We start from the raw sequence: 23,552 nt of genomic DNA, 5'->3' as shown, positions 1-23,552 counted from the left end.
TGTTATTTTTGTCATTCTCTTCCCTCACAGCTTCGTTTTGCTGCTTATTTCTCCTTTTGTGTGTGACATGTGGTAGCAAGCATACTGTACAGCAATTTAAGTGGTGTAATATACAGCGTGTTTTAGTGCTTATGGTATCCACAAGCGGGTTAGGATTTCAGGGTTTTGTTGGGGAGAACAGGCTTTCTCTCCAGGGTTGTGATTGCAGCAGATTTCTTCTCCCTTCCTGCATCCTCTGCAAAGATAGCCTGGCCTCCATTCCTCGTATTGCTGTAGTCTCTTTGTGTTGTGCTATGTCAGCAAGCCTTGCTTGCCTCATTTTCCTGAAGCTCTGAATGCCCCTGTGCACTTATCACTTAAAAGAACGTTATAAATGGCCTTTCTGGGATAAGACCTAAATCCTTGTGCTGAGGATCTGCCAGCAAAACCCCCTTGTGATTGTAGAGGCAACTTCCCACCATACAGGCTCTTCCTCATTCTGCCCAGGAGCAGCTGTGATTGCATTGCTTTGTGTGTGTGCTAACCAGCCGAGACCAGGAAATAGTGCTACCTGCTGTTGTGCTAGTAATTTCTGGCTCGTCTGGTTTTCTCTTCAGCAACAGTGAGAGTTGGGAGTTTTCAAATCACAACCACCTCCATCTGGGGAAAAAAAAAAAAAAAAAAACACTTGTGTGTGAGCAAGAGAAGGAGCGTTTTGCTTACTGCATGGAGCTGCAGAAGGGCTGCAGCCAGGGCTGGTCAGCCTTTCCAGCTGCAGCAGGGAACCAGAAGCTGTGCTAACCCGGGCTCTCCAGAGCTTTGCCGTAGGTACAGCCTGATTTCTTGTTGCCCTCAGCCATGGTGAAATCCGGGCAGATAAAGTAAGGGCTTGTTAAAACCTGAAGCACGCAGATGCATTTCTGTGCTGTGTTTTAAGCAACTTTGGGAACGTGGTTGCCCTGTGCTGGTGGGTCAGTACTGCTCACTGTAAACTTTAGGGGAGCTGAGCAGCAGCAAGAGCTTGGCCTGTGTCTCCCCCATGTTCACACCTGCATTTTGGGATTGTGTTTGCTCCCCTACACCGAACTTCCAAAGGGGCTCCTGACTGGGGGAGAGGGAGCCTCTGCGTGAGTTCTGGCTTTTCCCTCTCCTGTGATGGATTCCCAAATTTAATTTTGTCTTGGTAGAGAGCCAGCCCTTGGCTACAGCAGGCTCTAGGTGCTGTAATTACATGCACTTCCTGGTTTTGCTCAGATTTTGGTAGCCTTTGTATTCCAGGTAGCAGCAGGCTCCCAGACAGGATCCCCACGGCACAAGCGTCTTGCTGCCAGGCTCCTTGTTTTGCCTAGGGCAGAAACTACAAGCAAAAGCTTGAAATGCTGATGATGATGTACGAGTCACAGCAGAGCCCAGCCTCGTGGCCAGGTGCTGAGCACCGTGTCCTCCTCCACATGCCAACTGAGTACAGGGAAAACGTGCTCCCACAGCAGCTTGGCCCGAGGGCAGTAAAGGTGGGCTTCTGCCACTTTGGAAGCCCAGCACTGTGCAGGAAGGTCCCACACCGGGGCCTGTTGATGTGGTCTGAGGGATCGCTCGGTTTTAGGCTGTTGGTTCAGCGTTGGGCTGGCTGCGGGTCAGCAGCTGCTGTGTGTGAAGCATCCTTGGTGTGGTGTTGTCTTGTTCGAGCATCACCTCCTCTGAGCCCTGGCATCAAGGTGCGGGGAGCCAAATTTCCCAAAACAAGGCCAATTTTGATGCTACTTCTGTGTCTCCAGCCAGCCCACCACTTCCATTGGGGCCGCAGGGAAGTCAGGGAACCGTGTAGCCCGGCGTGTGGCTGCACAGCACCCAGGCACGCTGCCGCCCCGGGGGGCGAGCCCGGGCCCCTCTCCCCTTGCAGCTACCAGAGGCGCTGTCTCGGTGCTCTCAGCCCTGCGGCCGACCCAGCCCGGGCTCTGCGGGCCCCATCTCCCTCCTGCGAGCAGCCGCAGCCCCTGCCCTCGTCCCCCTTCCTCCCCGGGCCAAGCTGTCCCGGCGCCAGCCCTCAGCGAAGCGGACGGCCGCCAGCGGGCCCAGCCCGGCCGCAGCCCCGGGGGCCGAGCCTGCCGTGAGGGGCGGGCCGGGGCGGGCGCTGCCGGGCGCCGCTGCCGCCGCCGACCGCGCCATGGCCCCGCTGCCGCCGCCGCTGCTGCTGCTGGTGCCGGCCCTCCTGGCCGCCTCCGCCGGCCGTGCCCCGCCGCGCAGCATCGGTAGGAGCCGGGGGGCGAGCACCGGGAAGCGGGGAGGGCGTGGGGGGCAGGTAGGGGTGCGGGGCAGCCCGGCTGTGGGGACGGCGGGGTGCGGGTGCCAGCCCCGGCTGACCCTCGGCCCGCAGCCGTGGTGGGCGCCGGGCTGGGCGGCTCGGCCGTCGCCTACTTCTCGCAGCAGCAGTTCGGGCCGCAGGTGCAGCTGGATGTGTACGAGCAGGCCGGCGTGGGCGGCCGGCTGGCCACCGTCACCGTCAACAAGCAGCAGTACGAGAGCAGGGGCGCATCCATCCACGCCCTCAGCCTCCACATGCAGGACTTCGTCAAGACCCTGGGTGAGCAGATGCTTCCAGACATGCCTCAGGGCCGCGGGCACGCCGCGTCCCCTTCGCTGTCCCTGCTCCCCTCTCCTGGCTCCCCTCGGTGGGATTTAGCGCTCACAAAATCCCCCTGCTTTGTCCCATAGCACTGGGGAGGTTCCACGGGATGCCCAAACACATGGGGTTGGACTGGGGTCCCTGGGGCCATGCATCCCCTGATGCTCAGCCAGGAGTGTCGTTCCGTCACCCGCTGGCCTGTCCGCGTCCCCGTTTGCTTCTGCCCTTTCCCAGCCGCCCGCCGGGGCCCCTCTGCTCCATGCAGGCCTCAAGCACCGGCGTGAGGTGCCAGGGAAGAGTGCCATATTCAGCGGGGAGCACTTTGTCCTGGAGGAGACCGACTGGTACCTGCTCAACCTCTTCCGGCTCTGGTGGCACTATGGCATCAGCTTCCTGCGCCTGCAGATGTGGGTGGAGGAGGTGATGGAGAAGTTCATGAGGTAGGAGAGCCAAGGGGCTCGGGGGGTGCCAGGGTCTTCCCGGCACCAGAACCTGACCAGGCGCCCCGTGGTGCTGTCCCCTCCAGGATCTACAAGTATCAGGCGCACGGCTACGCCTTCTCCAGCCTGGAGGAGCTGCTGCGCTCGCTGGGGGGTGACGCCTTCGTCAACATGACGCAGCGCTCGGTGGCCGAGTCCCTGCTGGAGGTGGGTGTCACGCAGCGCTTTGTGGACGATGTCATCGCGGCCGTCCTGCGCTCCAGCTACGGCCAGTCGGTGCTGGTGCCCGCCTTCGCAGGTGAAGTCCCTTACCCCCCTGTCTGAGGGTTCCTCCCGGGGTCCCCTTCCTGGGCAGGGCTCTGAGGCACCCTCCTCTTCCTCCCCCCAGGAGCCATGTCACTGGCAGGGGCCCAGGGCAGCACGTGGGCGGTGGAAGGAGGCAACAAGCTGGTGTGCTCAGGTCTGCTGAAGCTGACCAAAGCCAATGTCATCCCTGCCAGGGTGACCGGCATCTCTCTGCACAGCTCGGGTGAGTATGGCCAGAGGGGGCTGCTTCGGCCCCGTGCACCCATGAGTGCTGCTGGCCTTTGGGTGTGGGTCTGTGCCCAGCAGGGTGGGAGGTGGTTGGTGGGTGGTATGAGGATCCCAGGGCATTGAGGGATGTCGTCTGTCTGTCTGATCCATCTGGGAGGCAGGGCCCTGTGCTGCAAACCTCAGCCCTGGGGTCCCTTAGGGCTTTTCTTTGGGCTTGGAGGCTCAACTCATCCATGTTGTAGGTTTCCCCCCCTGCTCCAGCTCAGCAGGAGGGCTGGAGAGCTCTGGTTTGTGGGGTGGGCAGCCCTGTCCCGCTCCTCCTTGCCTGACTAGGCTGAGCTTCTCTAGAAGTTTTCTCCCACAGGGAGAAAAGAAGGTCCAGGGCAATACAGCTTGGGGCACGGGGCTACACTAACTGTCTGCCAACTCTTTTAAGAAGGGAGAGCCCTGTACCAAGTGCACTACGAGGGCAGCGAAGGCCAGGGCTCGGCTTTCTACGACATGGTGGTGGTGACAACTCCCCTGCACCCCAGCAGGAGCAACTTCATCTTTGAGAACTTCGAGCCGCCTATCGCCAACTTCCCTAGTGCCTTCCAGCCCTCTGTCACCTCCGTGGTGCACGGCTACCTCAACTCTTCCTACTTCGGCTTCCCCGACCCCAAGCTCTTCCCCTTCGCCAGCATCCTCACCACCGACACCCCCGACCTATTCTTCAATGCCATGGACAACATCTGTCCTGTCAACATCTCGGCGGCTTTCCGTCGCAAGCAGCCCCAGGAGGCTGCGGTGTGGCGAGTCCTGTCCCAGCAGCCACTGGACAAGCAGCAGCTGAAGACCCTCTTCAGGTCCTACTACTCAGTACAGGTGATGGAGTGGCAGTCGTACCCCCGCTACGACTCCACCAAGTCCCTCCCGCCCATCATGCTCCACGACAACCTCTTCTACCTCAGCGGCGTGGAGTGGGTGGCCAGCTCCATGGAGATGATAGCCGTGGCGGCCAAAAACGTGGCCCTCCTGGCTTACAACCGCTGGTATCAGGACCTGGAGAAAATTGACCAGAAGGACTTGATGCACAAGGTGAAGACTGAGCTGTGACGTGCAGGGGTGGCGGTGCGGTAGCCAGGGGAGTATTTATTGCCTTGGGAACAGCACGGGGTTTGGGGCAGGGGGTGAGGGACGGGCTGTGTCCCAGATGACTTGAACAAGCTTTGCCTTCAGGAATACGGCCCCTGCCCTGTGCTGCTGCCTGTCTGTGCCACGCGCCTGAGGTTTCCCCATTCCCCTCCCTGCTCTGTACTGGGAGGAACCTGTGGGTTTTCTGTCAGAAAGGGTCACAGCTCTTGCTGCTGTGGGAGGGATCTCAGGGGGCTTCAGAGGCCAAGGCTGTGGGGTGAGCAGCAGGGGTGGCTGGCCTGGCCAGGAGCGGAGCCCTGCCCTCCTGCTGGCAGTGCACGGAGCGGCTCAGACGGGGGCCAGCAATGAGCTTTATTGAGGATCTCAAAAGCTGCCCCAGCCTCTCCAGCCAAGCCCCCAGTTTGTGCACGGGGTGAGCACCCACTCCGCAGCCTGGGGCTGGGGGTGGTGGGTGAGGACCCTCCTCCTTGGCCCTTCCCTGGAGGTTAGAGGGCTCGCGGTGAGGCTGGAGGCAGGGCTGCATGGCTGGGTTGCTTGCAGGGGCTGCCCCAGCACTGGGTGTCCCCAGAGTGGCTGCTTGGGCTGAGGCTGACGGAGCCCACAAGGGGATTTCAGAGAGCCCTTGGAGCTATGTGGCCGCACTCTCCTTGTGCAGACACGTTCCTTGCCCTGGCGATGCTCAGGAAGCAAGAGCAAGCTGGTTAGATGCCTGTGAAGGGCTGTTAGGGTTAGCTCTGCAGGCTCAGAAGATGCAGGTGCAGCCCACGGCGATGGTCTCCATGACTGTCTGGTACTTCTTGTGACACTTCTTCCTCCCAGAGGGCTTGTGCCCCACCTCGCCCGGCACCTGGCAGAGCAGCCGGCGGACGGGCAGCCGGCTGTAGATGGGGATGCTGGCCATGGTGCGGTCCTCCTGCATCGTGAAGGGGTTGATGCAGCCGGTGCAGAGGCACCGGGCCTCAGGGATGTCTGCTGGGATCCGTGTTGCGTCGTGGTTTATGCTGGAGGAGAAGAGAATCAAGAGGAGGCAGGGGAGACAGTGAGCCTGGCAGGTGAGATGGGGACGGGCAGGGCAGTGCCACTGCGGGGTGACACGGGGAGCTGCAGCTGGGGTGGCTCTGTGCTGCTGGAGCCACGGTCACCGCCGTGCCTGCCAGCGTGGGGCCAGCACGCGTGGCCCTGCCCACAGACCCCGGCCCTGAGGACCGTGCCCCACGCTCACCTGTAGGCCCAGGGGGACAGGCTCCTCCGGTTAGACCTCCAGAGCCGCAGGTTGACCTGGCACTTGGTGTCACCTGGCTCAGAGCTGTTCCGCAGCTGGCGCACCATGTCCTGGATGCCGCGCTCGTAGTCCTCCATGGGGGTGTAGGGGTCGTCGGGGGTCCAGGCCAGGGCAGGGGCAGCTGTGGGAGGCCATGCCAGGCCTCTTCTCCTCCCTTTGGCTGCCTTGCTTTGGTCTTTGGCTTCTGGCACCAGGACCATGGCAAATGTGAAGATGCAGAGGAGAAGCTGAGGAGGAAGGAGGATGGTGCGTGACTGCCCAGGCCTGCAGAAGGGGGTCACCGGGCGATGGCAGGGCCGCATCCACTTCGGGGTGGCATGTGCACCGTGGGGTGGTGAGCACATTGTCGTGGTGAGCCCGTAGCCCGAGCCCCAGGTGGTGCTTGTGGCTGCACAGCCCCTTGCCCAGGGAAATGCTGGCAATTTGCATCACCCAGAGTGCCCCCGCGCCTGCCCATGCTGCCCCGAGCTGTGCCCCCAGGGGGCTGCGTGCTGGGAGGGATGCATGCGCACCCAGCTCGGGGTGTACCTGGGGCTCCTCTGGTTTAAAAGGAGCTTTAGAGATGAGACAGGCAAGAATGGGATCTTTATCCAAACCCTCCTCTCTCTCCCTCTGTGCTCCGAGGACGGAGAGAGAAAGAAAGATGCTTTTTCCTTTCCTTCTCCCTCCGGCCTCATGGGGCTGAGCTCCCGTGTGCTGACAGCCGGCAGGCTGCCCAGTAGCGAACAAAGTTGCTTTCTGTAGTCCTGCTCCCTGCTATTCGCGTTGCTGCAGCTGGCCGGAGGCAGCCCCACACCCTGCCTGAGGGTCCTGCTCGTGGGCAGCTGCTGCAACACTCGTCCCATGCGGGGACCCGGGGCAGAAAGCTCTCAGACCCGGGCTGTTCTCTCCCTCCCGTGCTGTGCTGTCCCCTCCGACCATCCTGAATTTGCTCTCCAAGGCTGCTTTGTCCTTGTTGCACCAGGCATGGGAGCGATCGGCCCCGCAGGCCAGCGTGTGCATCTCCAAAGCAAACAAACCCAGGTAGCCATCCGCAAACAAGCGTGTCACTTACTCTATTACAGAAGACAAATGAGCAGCGAGCCCCGAGCCACGGCACAGTCACCTACCAGGTTTGGAGCCCGCTCCATCGCAGCAGAGGGATGTCTGCCTGCAGTGAGGCTGGCCCAGACACACCAGGAGCTAAATAGGGAAAGCCTCAGCCCCCTGCGCTTCCCCGGAGGTGTGTCTGGCGCATCCCAGAGGTGCCAGCGAGCCTCGGGGCCGGGGGCCAGCGTGGTCTGGGATTCGGCCACTGCCTCCTCCCCGGGCACTGGCTCCACCAGTGGCTCCAGCCACGGCCCCGAGGGACTCACTGGGCAAAACCTGCCCAGGGAGGGGTTTGGGGCTCTGCTGGGGGTGACAGAGTGGTGACAGGAGCCACCCTGGCTCAGACCCATCAAGCGAGGTGATGGCGCCCCAGCACCCCTGGTGTTTCTGGCCCCAAGCCCATCCTGACCCTGCTGCTGCTCCCAGCCCCTGGCAGTGCGGGCACACCGGCTGTGCTGGCAGCTGGCTCTGGGGCTGTGCCCCGGAGCTGCAGGCTGGGGGTGCTCCCGGGGGTGTCCCTGGGGGTGCTGCCCCCGCCCCATGCCGTGCCATGCCACTCCGGCTGCCCGAGGCCAGGCACTGGGGCGCAGAGCGCTGCGGAGGGGGAAACTGAGGCGCGGGGGGGGGCGCAGCCACGGCCTGGCCCAGGGACAGGGCTGGGGGCAGCGGGGGTCCCTCGCGGGTGGGGCGCCCGGAGCAGTCCCTGTCCTTGTCCCTGCAGCCGGCGGGATGCTGTGCCACACGGTGGTGCTGTCCTCCACCCAACCGCGCCGCCGCCCGCCGCCCTCCAGCCTCCGTCCTCCAGCCTCCGGCCCTCCCCTGCCCAGAGCCCAGCAGGGCTGGAAGCGGAGGTGCCTCGAGCTGCTCCCCAGGCTCACGGAGAGCAGGTTGTCCCCTGCTCCTCTGGAGGGGCCTTTTAGGAGTCGAAATCTGCGGCCCCAAAAGCTGGGAGGGCCGCTGGAGGAATGCCCCCACCTGGCACGTGTGCCCCCCTCTCGGGGCTGCGAGGCCTTTGTGCTTTGTAGGGTGTGGGGAAATGTCCTCCTCCTTTTCCCAGTGCAGGACCTGGGCCTCTAGACAGAGATAATAAACCACAGAAAATGGGGTAAACCTCACTGCCCCCCCCACTTGCTGCTGCATCTCCCTTCCCTTGAGCCCCCAGCAGCCCGGGGATGGCGCAGGGGATGTGGTCCCGCTGCCCTGCATGCAGGGGAGCCCCAGCCCGCGTTAACACTTCAAGGGCGTTTGCCACCTCAGGGCTTTGGGGGCAATGCCATCCTCTCAGGCAAGGCCTGAAGCTGTGCGGTGCGTGCACCTTGTCCCTTCCCAGGACAGGACAGGCAGAGCCCCAGGCCATGCCCAGGCTGTGGGGCCAGGCGCCCGGAGGGTGCTGGGCTGCGCGCGTGTGCCGCAGCCGCCTGCGTTGTGTCAGCGCTCGGAAATGCTGTTTACACATGAGAGAGGCTCAGAGGCATCCGCGCTGGGAGCCAATTACCCAGTTTTGATCTTTTTTGGTGAAAAGGAAACCAGGGCTTTTCAGACATGGCCAAATTTGATAAGCTGAGGGAGGCGGCTTTTCCCCACTGGCCTCGCACAAGGGAAGGGGCTGGGGTGCGCGGCACCTGGGGGGGGGCCAGCCCCAGCCTCCTGGTCTTAGGGTGGGCCCCGTGTGCCCAGCTCCAGCCATGGCACTGCCCTGCCAAGCTGGGTGCTTGGGGATCAGCCCAAAGTGTGGTGGGAAGGTGAGGGAGCAGGTAGCCAGGAAGGGCTGGAGCCCCCCAGGGGGAGACGGATGTGCTTTTGGGTGCTTGTGTACGTGCCCATCCCTGCGAGCTCCCCCACCGTGTCCCCACCTTCCCCACTGCTGTGGGAACCTTGATGGAAGACGGAGCCTGAAGAGTGGCAGCTGGCGCCCAAATGGGGTAGCCCAGGTCTGCCAGCCCTAGAGAAACTGGGATGCACAACTCCCATCACGAAATCCACAGTCATGGCCTCAAGCTCCCGGGTAGAGGCTGGGTGTTAGACGGGTTTGGAGCAAAAATAGCAGAGCTCGTGCCTGCTTGTGCGATGCAGGCGGCGGGGGGGGGAGCACACCCACTGGGGAGCATGGGCCAGAGCACGTGGCAGGGGGTTGCTGGTGTTGGCTGGGGGGTCAGGCTGCCATTCCCATGCTGGCAGCAAGCAGCTTTTTGCCTGCAGGAGGGCTCTCGCTGGGGTGGGAGCCATGGATGTGGGGTCTGCGCTTCCCCAACCCCCAGCAGCCTCAGCACGGAGCAGCTCCATGGGGCCTGGCCTTTCCCCAGCCATGAGGCTGCTCCCTACAAAAGCTGAACTAGGATCCTCGGCCAGATTTGAGAGCCCTGAGCGGGGCAGCACCAGCCTCAGCACCCGCGTGTGCACCCATCTGCGGCTGCATCTCGCGGAGCTGCGCCGTCTCCTATCGCCGCATGAGCAACATTTTCCACTCATCAGAGGCGAGTGAGACGGCCTGGCCAGAGCCAGCCCCGTGCCACTGCGTGGGAGGAGAGCTGGGGCTGGGGACACCAAAGTGGGGACAGCGTGGGACCCTCCACATCCCCACACCCCTGGGCAGGTAGCATTTGCCCGGCCAGCCGGCCCCATGGCGCGGTGCTCACAACCATATTTGCACAAACGCTGCTCAGCGCACCAGCGGCTCTGTCTCGCCTGGGCCAGAAAGGCTTATTTTAAGCTCGCTGGAAAAAGAACATTGTTTGGTGGGAATTAAAACTACCCTTTCTCAAAAAAGGGAAGAACAAAACGTGCTTCATTCTGCCCACTCCTCCAGTTGCATAAACACGGAGACGTGTCCCGGCTGGAGAGGGTGGCCGGGAATGCGCTGCTGGCATCGACAGGGGTCAGTGCCCCCCCCGGGCATCCATCAGCAGGACAGGGACTCATTCCCTCCCATGCCCTGTGACAGCAGTAATGTCCCTAGAGTCCCCACCCTGGGGTTTTCCCACGGGGTGGCCGAGTGGGCAGACAGGCGGCACAGGGCATCGCCCCAGCACGGGTGCCACATGCAGGAAGGGCGACCACAGCAGCCGCGCAAGGGGACGAGCTGTCGGCAGCCCGGGGCCTTGCTGCGCCTGGGCTCTGCGTCAAAGGCTAATATTATTTATACAGCCCTAATCCGGCCGTGTCAGCAGCCTGTCCGCCTCCTTGGGCTTGGGGCCGTCTGTAAATCGCACCCCATGGATAACGCACAGTGGAGAACAGCCGGGATTTGGCGTCGGGAAGCAGAGCTGTGCACACTCGTCTCTTGGGGACGCCCGCAGCACCCAACCCGCACGCCCTGGGGCCGGAGGCATTAAGAGGCAGCTGCCAGCAGTGCCGTGCTGGCGGGAGGGAGCGCATCCGGCACATCCTGCCGCAGCCCCGCCGGTGCATCCATCAGCCCTCCGGCGTTTACAGCACGTCACCCGTTACACGATCCAGACGCACAGGTTCCTGCTGCTCCACTCCTCTCCTGCCTTTTGTTTTCTTTTTCTTTCTGCTCTTGGAGACAGAGCACCTGATGGAAAAAGCCTGCGTGCGCTCTTGTTCCTAGAAACAACCCGCTTCCTTCCACTGCCGCCCTGGGGTGCCCCAGGGGGAGGACAGCAGGGGCAGGGCAGGCACCAATTCTTGTCCCAGCAGAAGTCTGCTTGGTGGCTCTGCCCCAGGTCCCCATAGGGCTGACAGAGCAGCCCCAAGGCTCTTCTCCAGGCAGGGAGGCTTCAGGGATGTCTGAAGCACCACCCGGGAATGGGCCCCATCAGCCTGCCAAGCCTGAAGGGCATCCGTTCCCAGCCCCCACTCTGCCTGTGTCCTGCTGCTCCCTGGGGAGCTGTGCCAGGAGCTGCACCTCTAGCGAGCCCCAGCCCTGCAGAGATGTTCCTCATGGGCCTGTGTGGCTCAGGAGGGCTCAAAGGAGCCGTCGGATGGAAGGGCCCTGCCTGGGGGTCTTATGGGTCACGGGCACCCAAATGCCTGCAGCTGTACCCGGTCCTGCTGCAAAGCATTGCCTTGTCACACGAGCAGCCTGGAAAGGGATCTTTATGCTCCCCTTGACTTGCCCTCCCTCCTTCCCCAGCCCTTTGGGTTCCTCTTTTCCATCCCTACTGGCTGCACACCACTGCCCATCCGCTGCACGAGAGGGCTATGTGGGCTATCCAAATAACCCAGCTTTTCCCCCAAAGCCAACGAATGCAATGACCAGACACTGCCCATAGGGCACTTTGTTGGGGTGTCTGCATTTTGTGCCAGGCTCCCAAGGTGAGACCCCGTCCTGCCGGGATGCCCCCTGCATCCCCACAGAGCAGCCCGGAGCCATCCCCGCTGCAAGGACGCAGGGCTGGAGTGAGCCCAAGGATGTGTTTCCAGGGCAGCGATGCCCTCAGGTCTGCAAGGAGAAAGCATCCTTATTTTTAGGGCTTTGGTGGCTTTTGCTTTGAGGGCAGGCGTCCAAGTTCCCAGTTTCCCAGGGCAAGACATAGGTAAATGGAAAGTTCAGCAGTGGCACTGACGTCTGCCTCTGTGGTCATGCCCCAGCCAAGCCTCTCCTCCCCGCAGACCTGGGGACAGGGCCACGCACACGCAGGGACTTGGAGCTCGCGGGGAGCTGTCACCAGCTGGGGACCCAGGCAGCTCCTGCTGCCCATCCTGTGCTCACAGGTATTGCTGTTTTAGCCACTTGTGGAGGGCTGGGATCTGCGGAGCAGCTCAGGAAGGTCCTGAAAGTCACCTCCAGAGCTGCAACAGCCCAGGCTGGCCTGTGAGCCACGCCGTGCTGCCCGTGTGGCTGGCACAGCACGGGCAGCGGGGCCGCCAGCTCCTGCCTGCAGTGATATATGGGCTGCGAAACACCAGCAGCCCCCTGCAATGTCAGCTAGCAGATTAAAAGGCTGTAAATTAGCATGGTTGAGTATTAGTGGGGCTGGCTGGGGAGGGAGGTCTGCTGGCATTCCCCAGTCTCTTGGGAGGGTTGGAACCAGCACACGCAGCCCACCAGCCTCACCCCCGGGGGGGCTGCTCTGCACCACTGCCCATGGCACCCCCAGGGTACCCAGCACCTCCGAGCCCCAGGGCTGCTCCCTGTGGGGCCGTGCTGGGGACCCCCCAAGGGTCTGTCCCCTTGCCAAGCAGAGGCTGGGGTGGGAAGGGGGCTGCCTGGGACCACCCAGCCCTTCGTGCCCAGCCAAGTGGGGCAGGGAGTGGGAAAAAATGGCTTTGGTGGAGATACTGAAACTGAATGTGCTGCGGGGAGAGCTCGCTGGGCAGCATCTTAGCGAAGGAGTAACGAAAACAAACCCGCGCCGAGGAATCCTGCTTTGCCCCAAATGTTTTTCTTATGGAGTTGTAATAAGACAAGAGTTGTAAAGATAGTAACCTCCTAAACATTACCTTATTAAGGCTTCTTAGAAACCACAGGGCACGACCCTTCTGGGTCATGGAACAAGAGAGCAGCATCCAGCGAACAAACAGAGGCTAACGTTACATTTTTCACTTCATTTAGGAAACCTGGTTTCTAATTATAGGGTTTGTTTAGTGGCAGCATTTATTTGTGCTTTGCTTGCAGCCAGCCCACCAAGAGCAGGGGCTGCATATCTGTGCGGCAGGGCGAGGGGCCGGGGGGGGGGCAGCGAGCTCCAGGGCTGCTCCCGGTGCCGTGGGTGCTCAGCACAGCCAGGTGCTGGCCTGCCATCACCATGGTCCTGCTGGCCCATGGCCCTGCTTCTCCTCCCCAGCACCAGCCCTGCAGCCACCTCTCAGACCACCCGTCCCCACTGCTGGTGTAACCTCCCCGCATTGGTTCTGCTCCCCCTGTCCCTTGCTCACTCCTCAGGCGCTGTCCCCAGACCTGTGGGCACAGCTCCGTGCCTCACACAGCCTGGCACATGCTGCCCCTGCTCCTCACATCATCAGCTTCTCCGTGACTTCCCCAAGCTCTGTCCTTCTGGAGGGGACAGGGGACACCAAATGCTGGCATACTGTCTCTGGGCAAAGCCTGGTGTGATGGCTCAGCAGCCTTGGTGCTGTCCCCACATCACAGGCGATGGGGATGGGAGGACCGATCGTGGCTGCTCTCCCCCTGCACACCATGGCAGCGGGGATTTCCTGGCCCCTCTGGGGCTGTGTCAGTGGAAGTCCTCTCCACCAGACACAGCCTGCAGGCCAGGCCCTGCGGGATCAGGCATTGTGTGTCCCTTCCCAGGCCCCTCCAGTTCGCACTGGGTGCGCGCAGCAGCCGTATGCCTTGGCACGGCTGGTGGCCGAGCACCGTCCCGTGAGCTGCCAGGGTCTCTCAAGGCCCGAGACCTCAGAGCCCGGCCCTTTGCTTCCTCCTAGGAGTGTCTCCAGCTGGGAGAACATGAAGGAGAGGCCCTTGATTCCTCCCGCCTTGGGCTTCGACTAGTACTTGGTTGCTGCTGGCTGCAACGGACTTCACGCCGCCTGCTTCCCTGCTCCAGGGCCATGCTCTGCTGCTGAGGAGGAGCCCATCACAGCCCCACAAGCTGAAGCATCACTTGGGGGGGACTTGGGACCAGTCAGGACATCATTACCAAAAGCAGGGGTGCCCCCCTTCCCGGCCGTGCCCCCAACACTGGCTGTGCCCTGAGCTGACGGCCAGCGCGGGAGGATGAGGGCGCGTCGGTGCGGCGCGTTTCCCTTCGAGCTGCCAGCTGGCTGCTGGTTACAGCTGTCCTCAGCGTGGGGCAGCTGCCATACATGGGCTCGTGCTTCGGGATGGGACGGGGCCAGCACGGCCCCACAGCAATGGAGCACCCACGCTAAACCCCGAGGAGAGGCACCGCAGGCACCCGGCTCCCACCCCGGGATTTGGGGTTCCACAGCCGCTGCTGTCCCTGCACATACAGCAGCCCTACGGCCGCCCCAGCACCGTTTTCCCAGGCCAGATGGAGCTTCTCAAAGTAATGGGAACCACAAGCTGGGCCAGGGAGCATCTCCGCTTCCTTCCCCCACAGCCCTGCCGGCAGGACAGCCGCCAGCATCGCCCCGTGCCCGGCCCTGCTGCCAGCCTGGCCCCCCGCGCCGCACGGGCAGGGGCGGGATGGGCAGGGGGCCGGGGGGAAGCCTATTCTTCCCCAAAACTTTCTCCGAGCGAGTTCCCGTCTGTTCCCAGGCACGGAGCTGGCAGCAGGCGCAGCGCTCGCATCTCCTCCCCCCGCGCCCCGCCACCCCTCCTTCCCTCGCTCCCGCTCTCCCCCTCTCTCTTGCTCTCCCTCTCGGACTTAATGACTTCCACATGGGCCTCTGGCATCCTGAGCCAAGCCTCCCAGCATTGTCTGAAATCTCCAAATTTAGAAGAAATATGAAAATTGTCAAGCAGCCCTTCCTTAGGGGGTAAAACCAACACTCAGCTGAGCGGCCGCAGGTCAAGGCGGCGGCGCCACGTGAGGCACCTCAGCCAATGGGTCCCCTCGGCGCCCCTGACAGATGTGGCCGTCGGCAGCCTGGCCTCCTTCTTCAGCTCATATAAGGTAAAAAGAAAAAGGTTTTCCAGCTTCCAAGCCGCATGGAAGGAGTTTTCGCTGAGGGCTCCCATGCCAGCTGCTTAAAAAACCCCAGCTGGCAGCACGGGGGTCCCAGTGGTGGGTTATAATGTGACGGCAGAAGGAGGTGGCCGCAGCCATGTCCCCACGGCGCTGGCAGGTGTGGGGTGGCAGGTAGGTGCCCGCGGGGGCTCCGGGATGGGGCTGGGGTGGGCAGGGGCAGCAGGCAGGAGGCAGGGGATGGCACGGCTCCTCCAGCATCCCCTCTGCAAAGCATGGGACCCTCATTCCCTCTGGTGGGGTGTCTCCGGGGCCATGGGCAGGGTGCCCCCACCCCGTGTGTGTGCACACAGGACTGCAAACCCAGAGCTGTGCCTGAGAAGGGGAGGGAGGTGAACAGAGCACGGCCACGGGAAATTCACCATGCTCGGAGGTGATGAGGAGTGGCTGGAGCTGCATCGGTGCCGCAGGGTCCTCAGCAAAGGGGTGCCCAAAGTCAGCCCCGTGCCGGCACTGGGAAGGGGTGCACGGCGGGGCGGAGGGCTCTCCCGGCCGTCTGGAGGCTGAGCTGGAGAAGGAAATGCTTTTTGATCCGGGAACATCTGGGATGGAAAAAACTGGAAGTCAGCGGTGAGCCCAGGCAGGGCCGGCTCCAGTGAGGAAAGCGGTCCCAGGCCGCTCGCCCTGCTGTGCTGCCCGGTGCTAGGGGGAGCGGGCTGCAGGCGCAGACAGGGCTCGCTGCCGGAGGCTTGCGGGGAGCTCAGACCACCCCACCCAGTGCCGACCGAGAGCACCCCACAAGCCGCAGCTGCAGGACCCCGCCAGCCCAGCCCGCGCTGCTGGCTCGCCTCGCCTGCCTTAATGCATCCCCCAGCCGGCGCTGCTGGCGCCTTCCCAAGCTGCAGAGTTTCCCCTGCTCCTCCGCAATCTGGGTGAATGGTTGCTGCCTCCTCGCCTCCCCGGCACTGCAGTGGCGGCTGCCGAGCGTGGTTGCAGCACGGGAGCCTGCGGCAGAGCCACCAGGCTGGCCACCGGACTGGTGGCGAGGGCAGGGGATGCACAGCGGGCAATGGCCGGCCTGCTGTCCGTGTGAGGGGTGAGCAGACGGGCACAGCTTGGTCCTCAGCTGAGCAAAGCCTCCTCGATGCTCCCCAGGCTGTGCCCCCTCTCTGCCCGCCATGTGCCAAAACTCCAGACAAAAAGCACCAAGGTGCTCCTTGAAGCACACTGACTGGTCGCTCCGGTTCGCCTTTGGACTTTTCTCTTCCAGGAGCCTTGCTTCCTCTCCCTGACCCATCACCTTTCGTCTGTGCAGCCACCCTTGCCTCTCCTCGTCTCCTTCCCCACCACACCGATGGGGAAACTGAGGCAGGGAGTGGGGCTGGCACCCACCAAGCACCCCAGCCCCTGCAGCCATCACCCCTGCAGTGCCTGGCTTGGGTGCGCGGGGCACTCGTTGCCTTCGTGCTGTTCCCTGCCTGCATCCCCTTGCAGTGGCAGTGTCCCCAGGCCTGCCCCAGCACGGGGCTATTCCTGCCCCAACCCCAGCATCCCAGCCCACGGCACCATGCCCAAGGGCATTGCCATCGCCTCGCCGCTGCCGGCCGATGGGAGAGGAGTTAATTTCCAACAAACGCATGCACACGCCTCTGCCAAAGATTTCCCAAGCAGTTATCAGCAGGAATTTGGGGAAGGCTATGTCTAGACAGGCTGCAGCTCTGGGTGGCTCCTGGAAAGAGTGGCATTTCCCTCCATGCTTGTCAAGAGGCAGTCTGGAGATGATTAAGGGCTTTTTTTTTTCTTGCCTATTTTTTTTTTTTTCGCCTTTTCTTGGTCTCTCTTTCTTTTTTAACGGAGAATCTGCCTTGTTCCTGATCAGGATTTTCCGAGGCTTGTTCCTCCTCACCCTAGCAAAACCTGCCCTTGCCAGGGGCTCAGCATCTCGCTGCTGCCCTGCTCCAAGGGCTGGGCAGGGGGAGCCGGGTGCCTTTGTGCACCGCGTTGTTGCCTGTAGAAGCTGGGGCCGTATCGACCCTTAACGCCCGCCCACGGCGTGCTTCTCCTCCTGGCATGGCACGAGAGAGGCCCTGCCAGCCCAGGAATCATCCCCGAGGGCTGGGAACCCCACAGAGCTCACGGGGCCGGGGTCCTGGCGGGGGTACACTGGGGTGCTTGCAGTGCCCAGCGCCGCAGCCCGCACCAGGAGAAGCAGCACGGGCTTGTCTGTGGGAGCCGCAATCAGATAGCAAGCGATGAGGCAAGAGGCTGGAAATCTGAGCTCTGGAGCCATTTCACCATCCTTTGACCTTGGCCGGCTGCACACACGCACACAGAGGAGAAGAGCAGAGCAGACCCTGCGTGGGGGGAGGCTCCCAGACAGGAAGCAGCCCCAGCACCCCTCCCAGGGCTGCGGGCTGGTGGGCGCCGGGGCAGCATTTGCTGCTGCCTCGCTCCGAGCCCTTTCGCCTACCCGGGGCTGTACACATCCACCGTGCAGCCCTCACCTCTGTGCCGCCACTGCTCCCTCTGAGGCAGTGGAGACATGCTGCTGCCCTGCTCGGGGATGTCCCCACTGACATGGGGTCTGGCAGGGGAGCAGGGCCTCCTCCTCCTCCTCCTCCTCCTCCTCTTCCTGCCCCATCCCAGCCGTGCAGGGGGGTCACTGGCCGGGAGGTGTAGGTGCAGTGCTGGCCCATCTCCCCGGGCGCCTCTGGCCCTTTGGCTTGGGAAAGGGACAGCACGTGCTGGCTGGTGTGGCACGGCCACGGGGACTGGGGGGGGGGGCTGAGTTCTGACTCCGCGTTAGGGACATGGTTACTGGGGGGTGCCCAGGTTTTCCTGTCCCACACCCCTATCCCATAGGTGGGCTGGAAGCCCTGGGCTGCCCCCAGGGGTGGGGCAGAGACCCTTTCCCAGCAGCAGCAGCCACATCCCAGCCATGCACACACACACGCTGTGCAGCTGGCAGCGCATGGAGCTGGTGCAGCAGCACAAGGCCATGTTTGCGCCCTCACAGGCTCAGGATGCTTAGGGTGAGCACCTTCCTGCTGCCAGGTTTAGGCAAGGGACGGAGTTGCTTTGTGCTGGTGGAGGAGCTGGAGATGGTCACAGTGTTGTGGGGATGGAGATTGACATTTCTGGAAGCCTGGAGAGCCCCGGGGCCTGCACTGTGCCCGCATTCAGGTGCCCGTGGTGTGCGTGCCTGAGCCATGCAGGGGTACAGCCATGAAGGTGGTCCAGGCATGCGAGAGGCAGCGAGCTGCCCCAGCTCGGTTAGACATCATCGGGGCTCACCATTGCTGAGCACAGACACGCTGCCTCCCCCAGCAACTGCCTCCTCAAGAGGGTTCAGCCCCAACTGCAGCGGTGCTGGGCTAGGGTGTGAGGGCTCCGTTAAGACCCTTTCCCTGTGGCTGCAGGGCACTGGGACACCTCAGCGAAGCTGGGGTGGCAGCAAGGTCTGTGCCCTGACACTGCGGGGAGGGAACGCATCTGGGGCTCTGGGACCTGCCGTGCCTCGTGTGGGCTGATGCTGTGTGCTGGCCAGCAGGTCACCTGGTGCTGTCTATGTACCAGCTCTGATTGCTGGTACAGGGGGAAATGTCCTTCTGCCAGCCTGGGCTTCTTACCTGTCTCCTTCATTGCAGATTTGCCATTCCTTTTCTTCCCTGCCTCTCACCCTTATTTGATGGCTGCCCCGCTGAGCTGAACGCTCAGTGGTCTCACCCGCAGGGAAAGGCAGCTGTCCCCAGTGTCCCCCCGGCTGCAGCTTGCAGTGCACGGGGACGTGAGTGCCACGGTGTGCTCCTCTGCTGTCTGTCGGGGGCTGTGGGCTCATTTTTGTCCCTTTGAGGACAGGCTCAGCATTTCCTTCGTGCTTCTCCTTTACCATGGTGATGGCTGCAGCTTCACCGGTGCTGCAAGGGGTGGAGCACAACCGCAGCACCCAGAGCCCTGCTGGAGGGAGCCAAGCCCTGTGCAGGGATTTGTCTCCTGCCGTGGCCATGGCACATGTGGGGACAGGCGTTCCCAGCCAGCCCTGCCTGCAGGTTCATACGGGACAGCCTGGCCACGTGGGGAGATGGTGCCCCGAGAACCAGACGTGAGTTAAATGCTGTGCTGGATCATCTCCTGTGCCTCGTCTCCTTCTTGCTGGGGACCCAGCCTATCTGGGGCATTTTCTTTCAGTGTTTAATGCCTCTTACTGACTCAGCTTGGAGGGGCTGGGAAAGCCAAGATGGGGCCTACTGGGGAGGTGATTTATGAACTGGGCTCCTCTGCTGTGCAGGATCTGCTGCACGCACACACACGCACTCCCCCTCTCCCTTGCTGGAGCAGAAATAAGATGATAAAGCCTTGATAAGCAGCCAGAAGTGCTGGCAGCCTAATGAGCTCTAGCCACAGCACGACCATGCCTCTGCCAGGGGGGGACTCGGACCATGGCTCGCAAGGTCCCTGCCTTTCTGCTGGCTGCACTGTGCTCGCCTCGTGCGGAGTCCTACGGGGCCGTGGTGCAGAGGAACATCCCCACGGCCACCCTGTCACCTCCTCCCAATGGCTCCAGGGATGGGCGAGGAGCAGAGCCCGGCTGGGCTGCGGGGCAGCGGGGGAACCACACGGCTGCTGGAGCCCCAGCCCTGCTCCTGCCTGCACCATCTGGGAGCCGTCCCTGCGGGGAGCTTTGCTCTGGGCTCCCATCCCCTCGGAGGGCTGGAGGCCGGTGACGTGACAGCCTCTCCCCGCTGGGACCTCACCCCTGCACCACTTCCTCCGGACCGGGAATGTGTCGTGTAAACAGCCCAGCAGGGCCAGCCCCCGGCCCGCTCCCACGCTCCAGCTGCCACTGGGGTGACACCCGCTGGGCTCGCTCTGCCCCCCAAAATGCCTGTGCCCCAAAAAACGCCATCCTGCTGGCCTCGGCCAGGTGGGAGTGAGGGGGACAGGGCTGGGGGAGCCCCCCCACGCACAGGGAAATGGGGGGAGGCAGCGCTGAGAGGGAGGCAAGATAAGGCCGGGGGAGATGGTGGCTGGGCTGGAGGCAGCAGGAAGAGCTGAGGCCGTGGGAAAGGTGGTGGGGTCCGTGGGGAGGCCAGGCTCTTCCACAGCTGTGTGCCACCACGATCCCTTCTCCCACCGCTCCTGCCCTGCCAGAGGCTCCTTCTGCCCTGCCAGCCCAGTTCTGGTGTGGCCAGAGGGCTTTTGGTCCCTCTCCACAGCAGCCAGCACCAGAGGTTTGCAGGAGCCAGCACAGGACCCAGCAGAGCCCAGTGCTGCTGCTGTGGGCGCAAGAAGGGATTTTCCTGCTGCCAGGCCAGGATTAGGGGCCTGTCCCCTGCCTGCTGTCACAAACACAGAGATGCCACTTGTTTTTGCAGCATGGAGGTGACACGCTCGCCAGACACTGCTCCTGGTTCACCTTTCTGACATCCCCACTGGGCCACCACCCTGAGCCTCAACAGGGATGCAGAGACCCCAAATTAGGCTATTTTGGCCTCAGTCTGGCACCGGGAGAGGAGCTGCATGCCCAGGGAGAAGGAGCACAAACCAGTTGCATCCTTTCCCCTCTGCACCCATCTCCAGCTCTAAGACATGGGAAAAAAGCCCCCCTGACCTGCTTCTTTGTTCTCGGCATTGTAATTTATCCCAGCAAAACCCGCAGAGAAAGAGCAGCATCCCCCTGGGCCCCCTTGGCTCGCCCCCAGCATGGGAGATGAGGGCCGCCCGGGCTCCAAATCTGCCGATTTGTCCATAAAAGGGCAGGCATTTTGCAGCCCCGGCGGGAGGATGGGAAAGGAAAGGCACTGCTATTTATAGCTGAGCATCGGGACCTCGGCCTGAACCCAGGGTTAATCAGCCTGGGACCAGATTAGGATCTCCCTCAGCCCCTCCGTTTTCTCATAAACCTTTGATTTAATACCAGGCTGGCCAGGGAACGAGGGAGGAGGCCAGTGGGGCTGGCGGGGGCCCGGATGGAGATGCTGTGCGAGCTGGTGCTCGGCAGGGCCCGGCTGGATGCTGTGCAGGACGGCTCTTCATGGGGGCTGCCGCCCGCTCATCTTGCAGAGCCCCCAAAAGCTGCGTCCCCACGTGTGGCTTCGATTCCCATAGAACTGAGTGAGCAAGAGCTGCCCACCTCTGTCCTCCCAGGGGGCACCAAGCACGGACCCTGCCTCAGGCAGCACTCGCCGGTGCCACCCAGCAGTATCTCGGCCAGCTGGAGGTGGCACCTGGGTGTTTTTGGGGCTGGAGATCATGGCTGGGTCCCTGGGTGGGCTCAGCTGGGACAGGGACAGAGCTCAGACCTGCGTGGCATGTGTGCCAGCATCACCCAGCACCTTCTGTCCTCCCCAAGCAGGGGACAGACACAAAGCCCCTGCGGCAGCGCCATCCTGCTGGGCTTTTGGGATTCCCTCGGCAGAAAGCACAGGCTGAGGCAAGACTTGGGCTTGGGCCCTCGCCGCTGGAGAAAGGAGGCTGGGGAATTTCAAGGAGGAAACAAATCCCAACTGTTATTAAAAAAGGACATTTCCTGCAGGAGCGGCTGTGCTGGAGAGGGGAAAGGGCGCTGTGTTGTAACCGCGGGGAGGGCCAGCGCTGGGACCGGCTCTGGCGCAGCCCAGTACCGCCACCGAGGAAGCGGGCGGCCGCCGGCGCTTGCCCGGCTGGGGACGCAGGGACACGGAGGCGAAGGCTGGAGGTGAGCGTGGCAGGAGCCAGGGCAGGACCCGCGGGTCCGGTGGCACCGAGGCGTCGCGAGCACTGCCCTGCGTGGGCACCCTTTGGGGAGCGCCCGGCCGGGCAAGCGGTGGCAGCTGGTGGCACCCGCACGTTGGGGGCTCCATGGGTCCAGCCCTGGTGTGTCCTGTGGGCACGCGGCACATCCGTGCCATGCGAGCAAGGGGACGAGCAAAGTGGGGCTGGTGAAATTAATGAGCATGTGGTCATTGTGCGGGGGCTGGGCTGTAAATCTCGTCCTGGGAGCTGCACGTAAACGTGTCCGGGCATTACGGGGAGGCTGAGATCGGTGGCTCCGAGCGTCCCAGCTGTCCCCGCAGCCACGCAGGGAGCACGGTGCTGCCAGGGGATGCCATGGGGCGGTGGCGAGGCTGGAGGTGGGACGATGCCCCCGCCTTGTGCACACTTGCTCCTGGCAGGGCTGAGTGCTTTACTTTGGCTACTTGGTTCAGAGAGGCTGAGCACAGGATGGCAGCCGCATGGCATATGGATGTGAGCCCCGTTTCCCTGGGAAACTGGGCCAAAACGAGAGCAGAGACAAGGGGGGAAGGGCAGGCCTTGCAGCACCCTTTTTTTGGCTTTTGCTTTTTTGCCCCTCCTGAGGATGAGGAGGCTGTGATGAGGACAGAGCAGGGAGGACGAGGGCACCTCCCTCCCCCAGGCGAGCTCCCGGCAGATGTTTTGCTTCCCAGCGGTGGGATGCGCAGCCCAGTGCATTCCTTCCTGCACGTCTTCCCCCGCTGCCACCTCCCTGGAGACGGCAGCTGAGGTCCCCAGCCCCACGCTGCGGGTGAAGAGAAGTCTCAGGCCTGGCTTTTCCCACCAAGATGGCCAGGGTGGTGGTGGCAGGCGGAAACGGGGCTGTCCCTAGACCCCATGCGGGGCTGGAGCAAGGCACCTCCGATGGCTACGTGGGGCTGGGGACGTTCCAGCTTGCCCACAGTAGAAGGGGACTTGTCCTGGGCTGCCAGAATTTGGGGAATGGGCAGCTTTGAGCAATCTTTGAGCTATGGAGCAGGGCACACTGGGCTGGGGCTGAGCAGAGGCTCCGTTCCCCAGCACCAGCTGTCCACAGTGCCCAGCCAGTGGCCTTTTTGGCCGGTGGCTCACCAGCACTGCTAGGCTGGGGAAACCACGGTGTGAGCAGGGAGGCTCGGAACACTCTGGTCGTTGCAGGGTTTTGTGTGTGCACAGAGCTGCTGCTATTGCCTGGGGACCTCGTCATGCTGGTGGTGCCCTGTGGGTCTGGCTGTGTCCAGCTCCCAGGGGAGGGAGCACGAGGACGGGCTGGTGATGGGCAGCCAGAGGAGGAGTGCCCGGGGAGGCACCGCTGGGCACCCCCGACTGGGCAGCACCGGGGTTGCTGCAGGGCTCGTGGCATGACCTGCGGCTGCACCATGCCCACAGGGGATGCACGGCAGGGACAGGTCTCCGGATGCCTGACCCCCTGCTCCTTCACACCAGACCTGAGCCCCTGGTCGGGGCACTGTGCCGGAGTCCCACCTAGACCCTGCTTCAGTGCCTTGGGGGTGCCAGGGACCTGAGGGGTGCCCCAGGGCTCACTGCCCCGCACAGCCCTGCCTGCAGCCCCTGGGAACTCACGGCCACGCTGACTGCCACCTTCTGTCTTTCACAGGGACATGGTCCTCACTGGAGCTGCTGGAGGTGCACCAGGACTGTACACCCCCCGGACAGCAAGAGCCAGGCAAAGCCAGCGTGCCAGCACAAAGCCGGCAGCCCCCACGAGCAAACCAGCACCATCCCCAGCTCCCACCACCCGGCGTGCAGGAGGGCTGGCTCCTGGGGCATGGGGAAGTGCTGAGCCAGGCATTGCTCCTTTGTGAAAAGGCACTGCGCCGCTTTGCAGGGAGGTGCTCATGGGGTGTGCATGGCACTGGGCGTGCAGGAGGCTGGGGACGGGGCTGAGGCTGGGCTCTGCCATGGTGCAGGGCAGGGAGGCAGCAAGAGGAGGCCTGCAGGCAGCCCTGCCCCGCGGTGCTGAGCCCCCTGTGGCTGTTCCCACACTTGGCCAGGGCTCAGGGCCCGCCTGGCCGGGGCTGGGAGCAGGGATAACCCGGGCCGGTGGAGGCTGCTCCCAAACCTACCTCCTGGGTGACTCACACCGTGACATGGGCACCAAGTCTGGGGCACCGTCGGGCTCTCCCCTTTCTCTCCTCCCAGGAAACCCGGGGACGGCAGGTTGGGGTCCTGGCACAGGCATT

The 23,552-nt window shown here is 63.0% G+C and overlaps 3 protein-coding genes across 4 annotated transcripts; 1 reads left to right on the top strand and 2 right to left on the bottom strand.

The window, feature by feature from the left end:
* The first annotated feature begins 2,111 nt into the window (after nt 1–2,111).
* Nucleotides 2,112–4,797, top strand: PCYOX1L (prenylcysteine oxidase 1 like). The gene is made up of 6 exons (XM_040573683.1): nt 2,112–2,228; nt 2,354–2,560; nt 2,868–3,042; nt 3,129–3,340; nt 3,431–3,571; nt 4,013–4,797. Exons 1-6 carry the CDS (start codon nt 2,144–2,146, stop codon nt 4,669–4,671), a joined length of 1,479 nt encoding a protein of 492 aa, XP_040429617.1. The 5' UTR covers nt 2,112–2,143; the 3' UTR covers nt 4,672–4,797.
* A 107-nt stretch (nt 4,798–4,904) lies between these two features.
* On the bottom strand, nt 4,905–8,381 carry IL17B (interleukin 17B). 2 transcript variants are annotated; one of them, XM_040573685.1, is made up of 3 exons: nt 7,960–8,381; nt 5,933–6,219; nt 4,905–5,711 (listed from the first exon to the last, which is right to left on the bottom strand). In XM_040573685.1, the coding sequence occupies exons 2-3, from the start codon at nt 6,190–6,192 to the stop codon at nt 5,453–5,455; spliced, it is 519 nt and encodes a 172-aa protein (XP_040429619.1). In that variant the 5' UTR covers nt 6,193–6,219; nt 7,960–8,381; the 3' UTR covers nt 4,905–5,452. The 2 variants fall into 2 exon arrangements, with proteins under 2 accessions (XP_040429619.1, XP_040429618.1); XM_040573684.1 differs by lacking the exon at nt 7,960–8,381 and having other exon boundaries at nt 5,933–6,624.
* A 6,306-nt stretch (nt 8,382–14,687) lies between these two features.
* On the bottom strand, nt 14,688–22,968 carry LOC121077868. The gene is made up of 2 exons (XM_040573482.1): nt 21,132–22,968; nt 14,688–14,770 (listed from the first exon to the last, which is right to left on the bottom strand). Exons 1-2 carry the CDS (start codon nt 22,045–22,047, stop codon nt 14,700–14,702), a joined length of 987 nt encoding a protein of 328 aa, XP_040429416.1. The 5' UTR covers nt 22,048–22,968; the 3' UTR covers nt 14,688–14,699.
* Between the last annotated feature and the right edge of the window lie 584 nt (nt 22,969–23,552).

Source organism: Cygnus olor, chromosome 14 (assembly GCF_009769625.2).
Source record: "Cygnus olor isolate bCygOlo1 chromosome 14, bCygOlo1.pri.v2, whole genome shotgun sequence".
NCBI classification, from domain to species: Eukaryota; Metazoa; Chordata; class Aves; order Anseriformes; family Anatidae; genus Cygnus; species Cygnus olor.
The sequence above is the reverse complement of the archived record's forward strand: the minus strand, read 5'-3'. Positions and strand labels throughout refer to the sequence as shown.

Bases quoted from the DNA above. Each gene is read 5' to 3' on its own strand.
- IL17B (XM_040573684.1), bottom strand. From the start codon at position 6,336: ATGTGCTCACCACCCCACGGTGCACATGCCACCCCGAAGTGGATGCGG. The intron at 5,712-5,932 runs GTGAGCGTGGGG...CTTCTCCTCCAG, and splicing joins CTGTCCCCCTGGGCCTACAG to CATAAACCACGACGCAACAC.
- LOC121077868 (XM_040573482.1), bottom strand. From the start codon at position 22,047: ATGCACTGGGCTGCGCATCCCACCGCTGGGAAGCAAAACATCTGCCGG. The intron at 14,771-21,131 runs CCTGCAGGAAAT...CGCGGGCACCTA, and splicing joins CCCTCTCCAGCACAGCCGCT to CCTGCCACCCCACACCTGCC.
- PCYOX1L (XM_040573683.1), top strand. From the start codon at position 2,144: ATGGCCCCGCTGCCGCCGCCGCTGCTGCTGCTGGTGCCGGCCCTCCTG. The intron at 3,043-3,128 runs GTAGGAGAGCCA...TGTCCCCTCCAG, and splicing joins GTGATGGAGAAGTTCATGAG to GATCTACAAGTATCAGGCGC. The intron at 3,341-3,430 runs GTGAAGTCCCTT...TCCTCCCCCCAG, and splicing joins GCTGGTGCCCGCCTTCGCAG to GAGCCATGTCACTGGCAGGG.